The sequence below is a fragment of the Sapajus apella genome, unplaced genomic scaffold (genome assembly GCF_009761245.1).
Source record: "Sapajus apella isolate SASKATOON/1434 unplaced genomic scaffold, GSC_monkey_1.0 scaffold159, whole genome shotgun sequence".
In the NCBI taxonomy this organism is placed as follows: Eukaryota; Metazoa; Chordata; class Mammalia; order Primates; family Cebidae; genus Sapajus; species Sapajus apella.
This window is the reverse complement of record NW_022437099.1, coordinates 625,768-640,496: the sequence shown is the minus strand read 5'-3', so window position 1 is coordinate 640,496 and position 14,729 is coordinate 625,768. Positions and strand designations below refer to the sequence as shown.

General features: G+C 44.8%; 1 protein-coding gene and 1 long non-coding RNA gene across 9 annotated transcripts in view; one reads left to right on the top strand and one right to left on the bottom strand.

The window, feature by feature from the left end:
* Window positions 1-14,729, bottom strand: part of SMURF1 (SMAD specific E3 ubiquitin protein ligase 1) — a 120,131-nt gene that overhangs the window by 14,675 nt on the left and 90,727 nt on the right. For 4 of the 8 annotated variants that reach the window (XM_032266554.1, XM_032266556.1, XM_032266555.1 and 1 more), the window contains 7 exons: window positions 12,438-12,513; window positions 9,828-10,069; window positions 8,975-9,059; window positions 8,525-8,602; window positions 7,190-7,336; window positions 5,318-5,516; window positions 3,384-3,487 (listed from right to left, as the gene is read on the bottom strand). In XM_032266554.1, coding sequence (XP_032122445.1) covers window positions 3,384-3,487; window positions 5,318-5,516; window positions 7,190-7,336; window positions 8,525-8,602; window positions 8,975-9,059; window positions 9,828-10,069; window positions 12,438-12,513 — 931 coding nt within the window. The remainder of the gene's footprint in view (window positions 1-3,383; window positions 3,488-5,317; window positions 5,517-7,189; window positions 7,337-8,524; window positions 8,603-8,974; window positions 9,060-9,827; window positions 10,070-12,437; window positions 12,514-14,729) is intronic. The other 4 variants (XM_032266560.1, XM_032266558.1, XM_032266559.1 and 1 more) reach the window with 1 other exon arrangement.
* LOC116541989 lies at window positions 225-5,865 on the top strand. The gene is made up of 3 exons (XR_004265027.1): window positions 225-1,328; window positions 3,211-3,478; window positions 5,289-5,865. It is a non-coding gene; the product is annotated as an uncharacterized LOC116541989 (long non-coding RNA).

Genomic DNA, 14,729 nt, shown 5'->3' with positions numbered 1-14,729 from the left:
AGGTTTGGAGTGCAGTGGCGCGATGTCGGCTCACTGCAACCTCTGCCTTCCAGGCACAGGCGCGTGCCACCAGGCCTGGCTAACTTCTGTATTTTTAGTAGAGACGGGGTTTCACCATGTTGGCCAGGGTGGTCTCAAACTCCTGACCTCAAATGATCCACCCACCGTGGCCTCCCAGAGTGCTGGGATTACAGGCATAAGCCATCACGCCAGGCCCGAGTTATTATTTTTTTAATATTTGCATCATTTTGTTATTTTTTTAAAACTCCAAAGTTGAAAAGAGTTAAGCAAAAAAAGAAAAAGAAAGCATTTTAAATAGAGGTTGTATGATTCAGTGGCTACACTCAGGTTGCGATAAGCCCAGCTAGCAGGGGAACCCTTAGACAAACACCTGTGGCAGATACACAAACAATCTTTTATTCATTCTACTCAAAACGCCTTTTCAATGGATCACATTAAGATAGCAGCTCCAAATTTTATTTGGACTTCTCAGACAGAATGAGAGAGAACAGGGGAGGATAAGCACAAATGCAGATAATCTGTCCAAGAAAATTGTGAGAATACACAAAAAATATTAAATGGACATAGTTCTGTATTGCACTCAGAAGAACAGAAAGGAACTGCCTGAAGAGATGAGACTCTGAATCCTATAAAGTCTCTTTACTACAAAGCAACACTGCTGGATTTTCATTCATCCCAAAGTTTGGAGTTTGGATTTGAGAAGAACCTTTTTTGAAAAAGACAAAGACCTGCAATCGTCTAGACAGGAAGTGATTACAATACAAGCAAACAGTCTGACCGAGCCATGGACGACGTAAAGATACAATCAGCTCTGTTCTGGAAGTGGTAAGGGAAGCAATAACTAACAGGCAAAAAGAGGGCGGCTACAGGAGGGGCTGTGGACTAAATACTGGGGAAATGAGTGTAGCCTGGCTCTCCCAGATCAGATAATGAATCCACACCTGCACATGTGTAATCCACATGCAACTGACTTCTCTCCACCCTCTCTGAGATAGGCATGATCCCGTTTAGACGGGAGGAAGACTCCAGTGGGTGAAATAACACTGCAAGACCAAGCTGGAGGTGGCAAAGCAGGGATTCTCAACTCTTTCTACTCCAGCATCATGCCGTTCAAGGGGACGTCACAAAGACCATCTACGCAGAAGACTGGACGACTAAGGAAAACACAGAAAGGGTGTAACTCCTACCAAACCAAACCAGGGAGTCTGATGGCTACGTCACAGGCATTTCAGAACAACCAAAGAAAGGAAATGTGCAAATAAATTAACAAAAAGTAAAATTCCTTCATTTGGTACATATTTACAGAGGTAAGTCTTTGCTGTGTGTTAGGTGCTGTTCTAGGAACTGGGGATCAGCTGTGAACAAGACAGGGTTCCTGACTGCATGCAGTTTATGAGTCTCTTGGAAGATGCAGACGAGAAACATCACACCACACACCCATGCAGTGGTCACAGCATGACAAGGGAGGGCACCAAGAAAAGGAAAGCTATGGGACACCCAGGACAATGGCCCTAACCCAGGGAAGCAGTGAAATCTCACGATGACTGCAGCACAGAGGAGCGAGAGACTCGTCATCAGGCTGCACAGAAGCCTCAAGGGAAACACAAGGGGGCTGTCAGAAGGTATGATGTGTAACTGTCCTGGAGGACTTTGAAGTTCCAGGAGCAACGCAGACAATGAAAGCTACTGGGGAGGGAAGAAGACTTTGGGAAGCTGAGGTGGGAGGATCACCTGAGGTCAGGAGTTCAAGACCAGCCTGGCCAACATGGTGAAACCCCATATCTACTAAAAATACAAAAATTAGCTGGACATGGTGACTTGCACCTGTAGTCCCAGCTACTCGGGACTGGGGCACGAGAATCACTTGAACCTGGGAGGTGGAGGTGGCAGTGAGCTGAGATCGTGGCAGTGAGGTGAGATCTGGCCAATGAACTCCAGCCTAGGCCACAGAGTGAGACTTCGTCTCCAAAAAAAAATAGGAAGGAGAAATTATTGGAAAAATTAGAATTTGCTCCAAAAAATTAAATAAATTCTAGAATACTATTTAACTCCTTAATGGACAATATTTACATTCATAATATAAACAATATAAACTTTCATCCATTTACAAATAATTGGTAGACAAGCATAGGAGACTGACCAAATTTTGGTTACAGAAGAGAATGTAAATCTTCAACCTTGACAATATAAAAGTAATGTTACAGATGACAGAATTTAAGAGGCAGAAAGAATGCTGAAGAGAAAGTTACAAGTATGAATATCCTGTTCTTATGCAAATGAGAGGTCCAAAGATAATGTCTCCAGTTGACAAATCAAAAAATAAATGTGAAAGCACAGGACATAAAGTTACAAATGATGGAAGAACTAAAAAGATTGATATTACTAAATTGAACATGAGAATAATTAGATTCAGTCTATCTTATATATATATGCCCATAAATCATTAAATCAGGAAATAACAAGATACCTATTCAAACAGCTAAAAGAGTTAAGAAGCAGTTGTCTCAACCAAGCACAGTGATTCATACCTGAAATTCAGCACTTTGGGAGGCCCAGATGGGAGGATGGCTTGAGTCCAGGAGTTTGAGACCAGCCTGGGCAACACAGTGAGGCCTCATCTCTACAAAAAACTTTTAAAAAAGTAGCCAGGCATGGTGGTGCATACGTGTAGTTCCAGCTACTTGGTAGGCTGAGGTGGGAGGCTTGCTTGAGCCTACGAGGTCGAGGCTGCAGTGAGCTATGATTGTGCCACTGTGCTCTAGCCTAGGCGACAGAGCAATACCCTGTCTCATAAAAAAAAAAAAAAAAAAAAGACAAAAAAACCCACCCATAATTGTCTTGAAGGTGAAAAGAGGCAGGACATGAAATAGCAGCTTTTCATCATTCTATTCTGTTTTTTATATCATTTTCTTGAATTATTTTGACTAAAATTTCAACATTTTATTTTACAAAATTCCTTTGACACAAATGCAATTTACACGCACAGATGCAATCCCTGTGGAGAGGAGAGCAAGGCTGCCCCCTGTGCCAATTCAGGAACATGTCCCTTATGTTTCAGATGAAGAGAGTGAGTTTAAAAGTTTAATTCTAGCTTTACAAGAAGTCAGTCAGTGGTGACGATCATGGCTATTCTGGTGGGTTATGGCAAGAGGCTGGCACGAGCATGCTCTGAGGAATTCTTATTCTCAGCAGGGTAGCTGAAGCCAGCGCATGATGGCCTGACTGCTCCAAGGATACATCGGCCCTGCCCAGGAGTGCTTGGTGATGAGCACTAGAGAAGGGCAAGTGACTTCTCTTGAAAAAACTGTTACAACTATGCTGAAATCCACACAGCAGAGAAGGTGAATGAATTAGCAACTCACCTCGCCACTCCACCGTAATCCAAACCTTCTTCCCCACGGAATTTCACCATGAGCCGTTTTTTCAAATCTTTCGGTCTCATCTTCATTATCTGGCGGTAAGACTCCTGAACATCAAAATTACAGTTTCAGAGAGAAGAATGGTTCTTATTCTTAAAGTTATAAAAGGTTATTGATAATGGAGCCTGGTTAAGGGTAAGCATTCATTCCAATTCAAGCTTTATCTGGCTCCTAATTAGAATGTTTCTTTGGCATCTAGTCTATTCCATCATCTTTTTTCTCAGTTTCTCCCTTTGAGACAGCAACAAAACAAACAATGCCAGGAAACGCTAACCTGAAGGGAAACACGTGTCTGTTTTCAGTGAATCACCAAGGACTTAGACAGATCTCACTAGAGTTGATTTTTCTCTGTATCAATTAATATCAGTGCAAACTATAAACAACTTAGGCATTGCAAACAAAATCAAGACATTGGGAAGTCTGAATGCTAAGAGAGTTCTGACCTGGTTTTATATCTAAAATGAAAAATCACATTTGACTTCCCACTGAGTCAAAAAGCAAAAAAGATTTTAAGTTTTTAAGTAAGACATAAGGTGGCTTAAGCACTGCACAGAACACGTGATCAGCCTATTTCCCCGGACTCAGCACTTTAAGTAGAGGCTGCTGCATGTTTGTAGATACATTCAGTGACAAGGCACTGAAGAATTTTTCAGCTTTAAATTTAACGAAATTCAAACTCCAGCAACCCAGTCAACGCGTTGGCTCAAGCCTATAATCCCAGTACTTTGGGAGGCCAAGGTGGGAGGATCACTTGAGGTCAGGAGTTCAAGACTAGCCTGGCCAAGATGGTGAAACCCTGTCTCTACTAAAAACACAAAAAAAATGTCGGGGTGTGGTGGTACACGCCTGTAATCCCTGCTACTTGGGAGGCTGAAGCAGGAGACTCACTTGCACCTGGGAGGTGGAGGTTGCAGTAAACTGAGATTGCACTCCAGCCTAGGCAACAGAGTGAGACTCCATCTCAAAAAAAAAAAAAAAAATCAAACTCTGGCAAGAAAGAGGAAACGATCTGGTAGTAAAGTCAAAACTTCAGCACTTTTCTAGCCCTGCAACAAGGGCAGACGTGCAGCAGACAGGGCAGGGTGCTGTGGCCAAGCTGCCCATCCAACACCCAGGCCACACCTCACGGTGGGGAAGGCACTCGGCTCTCTCGCCCCTGGTGCTCCCGCAGCAGCTGTCACCCAGGGAGAATCTGTGCTCAGTCTCCTGTGATCATTTCTGACAGTGTCTCCACAGAGGAGGGCAGGAAATGGTCCAAATGCCATGGAGATTTTCCTGTATGGTCGGCTGTCTTGGGAAAAGGTCCTAGTCTGTTTAGGGCCCTTCCTGCAGGAAGCTGTGTAAGGGACAGAGCCTGTCCCAAGAACTACCTGCTCCTTGCCAATTTCCATAGGAAAAGCAGGACGGCCCCCAGCCCTGAGAAGGACGGCCCTCAGATGACATCCCTACACAAGGACACAGGAGGGAGGCTGCCTGGCTCTGGGGAGAGTGCAGATTGCCGGAATATTTCACTCACATAATGTAGACAAGGCAGTTCCCATTATTTTTAAATGTTTTCAAGTTTCTGTATATACCTCTAGATTTTCCCCTAGAGGTGAAACTATTTAGAGTTTCTCCATTTTTACCATAAGAGGAAATAAATAACGTTCCCTCCCTCTACACAGGCTGTGGTCCTGACAAACTCTCCATTTCCCTCAGTAATCAAATCAATACCTGAAGTACCAAATAGAAAGAAGGGCTCCCTGAAATGCAGACATCAGCCACAAGGCAGTTCACTGAAAGCAGCCCCTTTGAAACAAAGGCATCTGCAATTCCTTTTTCTAAATCGCCTTCTTTGTTTCTGAACAGGGTCTGGGCAGTGGCCCTGAACTCTCTACCTCGAAGATTTCTTCTCTGGACACTTCGATGCGGCAATGACCAGCTTGGGGCTGCTGAAGGGACAGTTCGTGTCTCAGGACCTTCAGCTTCTGGACTAGATCTCTTTCATATCTCTGGGCAGGAAGCTCCTCGTCCTCCACAGAGCCCTCGCTGGGCAGTGGCAGCGGCTGGCTGGGCTCCTTGAGTTGGCACTGGTGACTTGAGAAGAAGAGACACAGAAAGTCACTCCAAAGCCCCAGCCCAGAAAGCTGCAAGCACCCACATACGCGACAGGGTTGGAGGAGAGAGCTTGCTGCATGCAACTTCAGGCAGAATTTGCTTCCCTGATGACATAACCATGTACCTTGCTAGCTGTGTCAAAGTTGCTGATGGCCACAGTAGCCCAAATATAGGTCTACAGTACAGTAAAGGAGGCACCCCAGGCCTGGCATGGTAGCTTACACCTATAATCCCACCACCTGGGGAGGCCGAGGAGGGAGGATCACCTGAAGTCAGGCATTCAAGACCAGCCTGGCCAACATGGCAAAACTGTGTCTCTACTAAAAATGTAAGAAATCTGCCAGGTGTGGTGGCGGGCACCTATAATCCCAGCTATTTGGGAAGCTGAGGCATGAGAATTGCTTGAACCCAAGAGGCGGAGGTTGCATAGGGCCAAGATCACGCCACTATCCTCTAGCCTGGGCGACAGAGCCAGACTCCGTCTCCAAAAAAAAAAAGAGGTACCCCAATTCCAAGCAACCACTTATCTCACACATGACTTCTACAAATAAAAATGGAAACTGCTGTCATTTATCATGCATCTATTACGCACACATGAGATGGACCAGTGCTCTGTCAGATGCACCCTGGCAGTTAGAATGAAATGGAGATGATGGGAAAAAATGTTAAAGGAGCTAACAGAGAGCTCAAATGAAATCTAATGATAGGCACAAGAGCAGACAGCTCGAGTGAAATCTAATGAGAACCAGCCCTCATTTTTACCACCAAGAGATTTCTACACCTTCTCATTGAGAGAAAAATTTCAGTAAAAGGACTAGGATTAGTACAGTGACAAAGTGGCATTTGTCCTGTTCAAGTTTTGCCACTGAGACACAGCTGTTGGTTACAAGAGCTATGTGGGGGCTGGACGTGGTGGCTCACGCCTGTAATCCCAGCACTTTGGGAGGCCGAGGCAGGCGGATCACCTAAAGTCAGGAACTCAAGACCAGCCTGGCCAACATGGCAAAACCCCATCTCTACTAAAAATACAAAAATCATCTGGCCGTGGTGGCGGGCGCCTGTAATCCCAGCTACTCAGGAGGCTGAGGCAGGAGAATCATTTGAACCTAGGAAGCGGAGGTTGTAGTGAGCCAAGATCGCGCCATTGCACTCCAGCCTGGGCAACAGAGCAGGATTCTATCTCAAAAAAAAAAAAAAAAAAAGCTATGTGGGATATTTGGCTCTGAGAACACAACAGGACTGGAATACTAAATATGGGATCCAAGATAATTCCCAGTTCCAAGTTATCCAGTTACCCACTGTGCAGGCACTAGGGGGATATCACATTTCTCTACTTCTCAACCTAAGGGCCACGGGTGTCTAAAGTGCTGCATCAGGAAGCTTCCTTCATGAAGCTGCCTAACGCTGTCATCTCGATAAATTTTATTTAGGCTGCAAGTAAGAAAAGGGTAGCAGCAACATATGGCTTCAGTGCTCTTCACAGCTAATTTAACAGTTTAAAATATGCAATTATCCACCAAATGTTTAACGTCATTTTGACCACGCTTATTATCCAACCAGCAAGGCAATAGATAAATTCAGAAAAATATCAACCCAAGAAAAGATTCAATTCTCAATGAAAGAGGTCAGCAAAAAAAATTTTTAAGTCTTACTTCATGATGTGGTGTAATCTTGGGTCTGTAAACTGGGTTGTTCGGTTATTATGATCTACAAAATATATCCTCCCAGAAACTGTACTTCTGACTTCCCAGCCTGGTGGCAGTGGTCCAAGTTCATCACAATTCACACTGTTAAGGTCTCTACCAAAAGGGAAGATACAGAGAGGTTGGTCCAACTGAGTACAAAGGAATGAGATCAAAAGTTAGCCACAGAAGCCACAGAGGTTCCTTATCAAGGTGTCTGTCCCAACTCTGCTGAGATGGACCTTCGTGGTGCTACTTACACCAAACCTCTACTCAGCCCAGACCTTTCTGCTGCAAAGAGCAGCAACATCTGAGAGATTAAAAATGGAACTTTGAGGCACTCTGGGAGTCCGAGGCAGGTTGATCACCTGAAGTCAAGAGTTCGAGACCAGCCTGGCCAACATGGTGAAACCCCATCTCTACTCATAATACAAAAATTAGCCTGGTGTTATGGTGGGTGCCTGTAATCCCAGCTACTTGGGAGGCTAAGGCAGGAGAATTACTTGAACCAGGGAGGCGGACGTTGCAGTGAGCTGAGATCACACCATTACACTCCAGCCTGTGTGACAAGAGCAAAACTCCATCTCCAAAAAAACAAAACAAACAAAAAGGAACTTTCAGAGCTTATAACCATGATAAGGAACAGGGGCTCCCCAGCAAATATAATTTCTTATATGAAAGAAGGCCCAAATAGTAGGGAGTATCTTAGTGCTGCTGGAAAGCTATCTGAATTCACAAGTGTAATTAAATGCTCAAGGCCAGAAAAGTTTCTTCATTGAAAAGCTCCCAGACAGCACCAAGATTTTCAGGGCTAAGGAAAATACAGGAACATGCATCCAGAAACTCATGATTCTAAACAGTTGCACCAGGATAAGGCATTCTCATGGTCAAATGGGGTTTTTGTTAAACAAGTATTTTCCATTCTAAGAATGATTAATTATTCTCTTGATTAATAATTTCAACACAATCTACAGTCAGATGGGAGTGCAGATTTACTGACCAAGATGTGTTTCTAATTAACACAAAGCCTGCCATTTCTAACAGTGGGTACTAAAGAGATACCTCATTCATTTGCAGGTAATATATTTCCATTCTCATTAGAGTAACTGAATCATAAATTGAACACAGACTTGAAAAATCAAAGACAGGAAGTTTACTCTCAGATGAAACAGATTATAAATAAAAAGGAAATAAGCATTACTAAAAATCATATTTGGTAGTAATGCTATTCTAAAAGGGAAAAAAAAGCAAAGCAAAGAAAAAAAGAAACTTAACTCTGTTATGGGGTGGGGGGTTCTCTCTAACCTGGGTTCAGATGTATGGCCTTGTAGAAGGAATTCGTATAGAAAAGCTTCATCTCCCCCAGGAATGGTCCCCGAGGGACTGAGGCACGGGGACAGTAATGTAGAAGAGAGAAAGGGTAACAGAGTCTTTATATTTCCTTGACTTATGGAAAATTTTAAGCATATCAAAAATGAGAGAGACCATAATGAATCACTGTGAAACCAACTTCAACAGTGATCATGGTCAACCTTGTTTCAAAGGTCAACAATGACTCATGGCCAACCTTATTTCACACATACCCCTGTCCACTCTCCCCCCACCCAGCTTATCGGAAGCAAATCCCAGACATCAGTATCGTCTCATTCATCATATTTTTAGTTTAAAACAAGAGCAACACATCTGGAAGGGTATTGGCTTTTCAAGTCAACTGCTGGAAAGACAGCTTGGAGGGTGTGCCTTTCAGAAGCTTACCTTGGTATCCTGGGGTCGTGCCACGTGCTAACTCCAGTCTGTGTGTGCAAAAAGTAAACCTGGCCCTGGACTGTCGTTCTTTGTTCTGCACGAGAAATTAGGGATCCAAATTAGACAAGTTCAATTCCAGGGAGGGTTTGCCACCAACCCACTCGCTGTGCCCTCACTTCTGGTACTATCTAAATCTAGACAGCACTCCCTCTCTTATTCCAGTTCTTGTCTCTGAGGCGGCAAAATAATCCCTTCTCAGTCTTACCCCATGCCCTCCTTCCCAGAGCACTACAGGGACCCTCATCTTGCCTACATGTTATCTTGGTTTGCTTTGGTTTTCCCTTGCCTAAGATTTTCACATGATTTCAAAACTGGAATATTTGGAGCAATTGCTGAAAATTCATCATTAGCTAAATCTCGCACCATTTGCTTCCAGTTCTGTCTTTACACTGCCACAGTTATCAAATGGCATAGCCATGCGAGCATCAGCATTTATACACAAACAGGCTACTCGAAAGGGTTAGAGGCCAGGCGTGGTGGCTCACACCTATAATCCCAGCACTTGCGTGAATGAGGCAAGCAGATCACTAAGCCCCGGAGTTAGAGACCAGCCTGGGCAACATGGTGAGACCCATTCTCTACAAAAAAAAACACAAAAATTAGCCAGGCATGATGGTGCCTGCTTTTAATGCCAGCTACTCGGGAGGATCGCTTGAGCCAGGGAGGTCAAGGCTGCAGTGAGCCATGATCATGCCGCTGCACTCCAGCATGGGTGACAGAGCAGGACGTTGTCTTAAAAACAAAGTCAAGCTGTTGGAAACAGGGCAGATGTTACTGGCCATACCAGGGTACATTCTCTCACCGTAGCCTTCAGGCAGTTCCGGGGACTGGTGGCCGTGTGGTCGGTTCTGGGGCGTCTGCAGTGAACCTCGCACATCAGGGTTTCGAAGTCGCTGTGCCTGAAGTCTTTGATCTTGACTTGGGGACTCCACGAACCTGCAGTTCCCTCCTCCAGCAGCAGCACCGGTGCCATCTGTGTAAGGGGCTGGCTCCTCCATGAAGCAGCTGAGCGGCCTCCCAGGCCCCGAGTCTTCATACACCGTTCTGAAAGGGACGAGAGCAGGTAGGCATGGTGACACCATGGAGGAGTCGTAAGACCAGTGCCTTGGCGCTAGTGTCCTAGGGGACGCCCTCACATATATTCCTTTAACAATTTCGAGTGTTCCAATGGCCTGGTTTCGTAAAAATTCATCATGGGCCACTCAAACAGAAAGACAGACTCTTCCAAGAGGAACAGGTGGCCAGAGTGTCACCAAGGCCAACTGTACAATTTCACCATAGGGGAGACTGGAATGAATGGAAGAAACCAACTTTACACTGTGAAGAATTTGTGGAATGAAATTTCATTTTTCTTGATTTAAAATCACATCCAGACCAGTGCGGTGGCTCAAGCCTGTAATCCCAACACTTTGAGAGGCTGAGGCAGGCAGATCACTTGGAGGTCAGGAGTTCAAGACCAGCCTGGTCAAACTCCATCTTTACTAAAAATACAAAAATTCGCTGGGCATGGTGACACATGCCTGTGGTCCCAGCTACTCAGGAGGCTGACGCATGAGAATCGCTTGAACCCAGGAGGCAGAAGTTGCAGTAAGCTAAGATTGTGCCACTGCACTCCAGCCTGGGCAACAGAGCAAGACTCCATCTCAAAAACAAAATAAATCACATCTAAATACTCCATTTTCCTTGTTATTTTACTCTATAATGGAACTCCTGGTTACATAAAATACCAAAATGACTTTAGGTAGTTTTTAAATTTCAATCTTCACCCCCTGAGCAATTTTGAAGACAATTTACCTTAGTAGGCTACTGTCCCTTATAAGCAAATACTTTTATAAAACCTTAGACTGACAAATTTCAAATATGTACATAAAATTAAGAGACCAGCACAGTGAACCCCCCGTATCCACCCCTCCCAGCTAACCATCATCCAATGTCCACTTTTCCAATCCCTCCTCACCAACCCCATTTTATGACTTCATCCTTAAATATTTCAGCCTCTAAAAGGGTCTACGTTATGCCTCTAAAAGACAAGGACTTTTTCCATGATCACGACTAAAAAATGTTCATCAATTTTTTAAAAAAACAGGCCAGGTGCGGTGGCTCGCGCCTGTAATCCCACTACTTTGGGAGGCCAAGGTGGGCAGAACATGAGGTCAAGAGATCGAGACCATCCTGGCCAACATGGTGAAACCTTGTCTCTACTAAAAATACAAACATTAGCTGGGTGTGGTGGCGCGTGCCTGTAATCCCAGCTACTCGGGAGGCTGAGAGGGGAGAATCGCTTGAACCTGCGAGGCGGAAGTTGCAGTGAGCTGAGATCACGCCACTGCACTCCGGCCTGGGTGACAAAGCAAAACACTGCCTCAAAAAAAAAAAAAAAATCAAACACCAGTGTTCAGATTTCTCCAACTGTCTCGTAAATCAGGATTCAAAGTCCACACTTTGCATTTGTAGCTGTCTCAAGTTTCTTTTAGTATGAATTGATGCTAGGTTCTCCCCTCCTTTCCTTTTCTTGCAGTCTATTTGTTGAAGACACTGGGTGTTCTGGCCCATAGAGGACCCCATTCTGGATGTTTGTTGATCACATTCCCTTGTGGCCGTGAGACACATTCCCAGTCGCCTGTATTTCCAAGAGGTGTGTTCATGTCGGATCATCTCTTTCGTGTTGTCGTTAGTGATGATTAATTACTGTTGGCCCGGTCTGAAAATTCATGGGGGGCTGCAACTGACAGTGACCAGAGTTCACCGGTTTGTCTTCTTTTTCAGCGTGTTGAGTTTTTTTCCCTGTCATTGTGAACCCCGTCAATGTGAACCCAAGGATTTTTAATATATTTGATATGTTCCAATTCATTGCAGTTACAATTCTTTTCTTTCCTTTGAGCCGGGGTCATGCTGTGTCGCCCAGGGTGGAGTGCAATGGTGCGATCAGGGCTCACTGCAACTTCAAACTCCTGGACTCAAAAGCAATCCTCCCACCTCAGCTTCCCTAGGAGCTGGGATTACAGGTGCATGCCACCATGCCTGGCTAATTTATCTTTTTATTTTTTGGTAGCGACAAAGTCTCGCTATGTTGCCCAGGCTGGTCTCAAACTCAAGACCAAAGTCTCGGCCCACCTTGGCCTCCCAAAGTGCTAGGATTCCAGGCAGTTATAATTCTTACTGATGCTCAGACTCACCCATCTTTGGCCCATGGGAGCCACTTTAATTGGATTCTGGGTCTTTCAGGCACAACCCCAGTTGTTTTTACAGCTTCTTTTATAGACAAGTAAACTGTTCAGAGTTTTATCCCAACATCCTTTACGCATCTCAAGCACTCCCCAGAGTGACTTAAGGAGGGAAGGACACTTTCACAGAGGCCGAGAGGTTAAGACAGCAGAGAACTCGGCCCACCTCTCACTGTGGTTATACGTACCCTTCATTTTCTAGCAGGCCTCTGCAGTCCACCACCGAGCCGCCAGTGCCGATTCTGTCTCGTGTCTGTAAACTGACTAAAACGGAAAAGAACGACGTGTGTTAAAACCCAGCGGGGTTTACATAATGATAATACAGTGAGTCATGGCTCATTTAGAATTTATGTACAATATCCGAAAAAAACGAGGCATATATGTATGTACACACACACATATCCTATGCTTTCACATACGAAGCATTTTACTCCGGTAGCTCATGCTAGCTGGAATATTTCTTATAAACGTGGCATAGAAAAGGGTCCTAAGTTCCTCCTGGTCTACATAAAAATAACAATGCGATACTCAGTCCCTCTAAGTTATTTTTAAGAAGATTGATGATTGATTGATTGATTGATTGATGAGATGGAGTTTTGCTTGTTGCCCAGGCTGGAGTGCAGTGGCATGATCTTAGCTCACTGCAACCTCTGCCTCCCAGGTTCAAGCGATTCACCTGCCTCAGCCTCTGGAATAGCTGGGAATACAGGCATGCACCACCACACCCAGCTAATTTTGTATTTTCAGCAGAGATGGGGTTTCTCCATGTTGGTCAGGCTGGTCTCAAACTCCCAACTTCAGGTGATCCGCCTGCCTTAGCCTCCCAAAGTGCTGGGATTACAGATGTGAGTCACTGCACCTGGCCAAGATTTATTTTTTAAGACTTTCTTTGGGGTGGGCATGGGGGCTGATGCCTGTAATCCCAGCACTTTGAAAGGCTGAGACAGGTGGATCACCTGAGCCTAGGAGTTTGAGATCAGCCTGGGCAACATGGCAAAACCCCGTCTCTACTAAAAATACGAAGATTAGCCAAGCAAGGTAGCATGCGCTTGTAGTCCTAGCTACTCGGGAGGCTGAGGCAAGAAAATCGCTTGAACTCAGGAGGCGGAGGTTGCAGTGAGCTAAAATTACACCACTGAACTGCAGCTGGGGTGACAGAGCGAGATTCTGTCTCCAAAGAAGTTTTTTAAATTAAAAAAAGTTAAAAAATAAGTTTTTTGGCCGGGCGCGGTGGCTCAAGCCTGTAATCCCAGCACTGTGGGAGGCCGAGGCGGGTGGATCACGAGGTCAAGAGATCGAGACCATCCTGGTCAACATGGTGAAACCCCGTCTCTACTAAAAATACAAAAAATTAGCTGGGCATGGTGGTGCGTGCCTGTAGTCCCAGATGCTCAGGAGGCTGAGGCAGGAGAATTGCCTGAACCCAGGAGACGGAGGTTGCGGTGAGCCGAGATCTCACCATTGCACTCCAGCCTGGGTAACAAGAGCGAAACTCCGTCTCAAAAAAAAAAAAAAAAATAAGTTTTTTTGGAAGGGGATTAAGCCTCACTGTGTTGCCCACCCTTGGCCTCAGAGTAGCTAAGACTACAGGCACATACCACTGAGCCCAGTTTTTATTTCTTAAGAATATTCTGACAAGTTTAATAAAGACACAGAGAGGGTGGGCACAGCGGATCACGCCTGTAATTCCAGCACTTTGCGGGGCCAAGGAGGGTAGATCGCCTGAGGTCGGGAGTTCTAGACCAGCCTGGCCAACATGGCAAAACCCCATCTCTACTAAAAATACAAAACATTGGCAAGGTGTGGTGGCAGGCACCTGTAATCCCAGCTACTCAGGAGGCTGAGGCAGGAGAATTGTTTGAACCCAGGAGGCGGAGGTTGCAGTGAGCTGAGATCACACCACTGCCCTCCAGACTAGGTGATAGAGCAAGAGTCCATTTAGAAAAGAAAAAAAGAAATTCCACACGGGAAAGCATTAGGTGAGAACTTTTACATTATGGCAGATTTCAGGGTGTATGCCTGTAGTATTCATTTATCTTGGGTTTAGTCTACATAGGACAATACCTAAAAGATTTGGAGTTACCATCACTCCAGTGTGCTGCAGAGAGACTGTTTTCTTTGATCCATGTAGTGAGTGCTTACAAGTCAATATTTGAGTTACCCTAAAATACTGAAACAAATGGGTGGATAATAGGATGAGCTATTAAACAGCTAAATCACTTCCAATAGACTGCCTCTAGCCAACACTTTGTAACATTAGCACATTTTAATTTTTCATTCTAAATAATGCAATCCCCTGACTGTACCAATCATATCACATGGAATTCTTCACAACTCTTTGCTCTTTACTCATATGATGGAGCTTCCAGAAGAAAGAATTTCCCAACTCCCATATGTGTGGCCACCATTCTTATTATCTACCCTTGTGTAGTACAGTCACAAACGTACTGTCCATTACTGTAATGATTAAAATGACATTT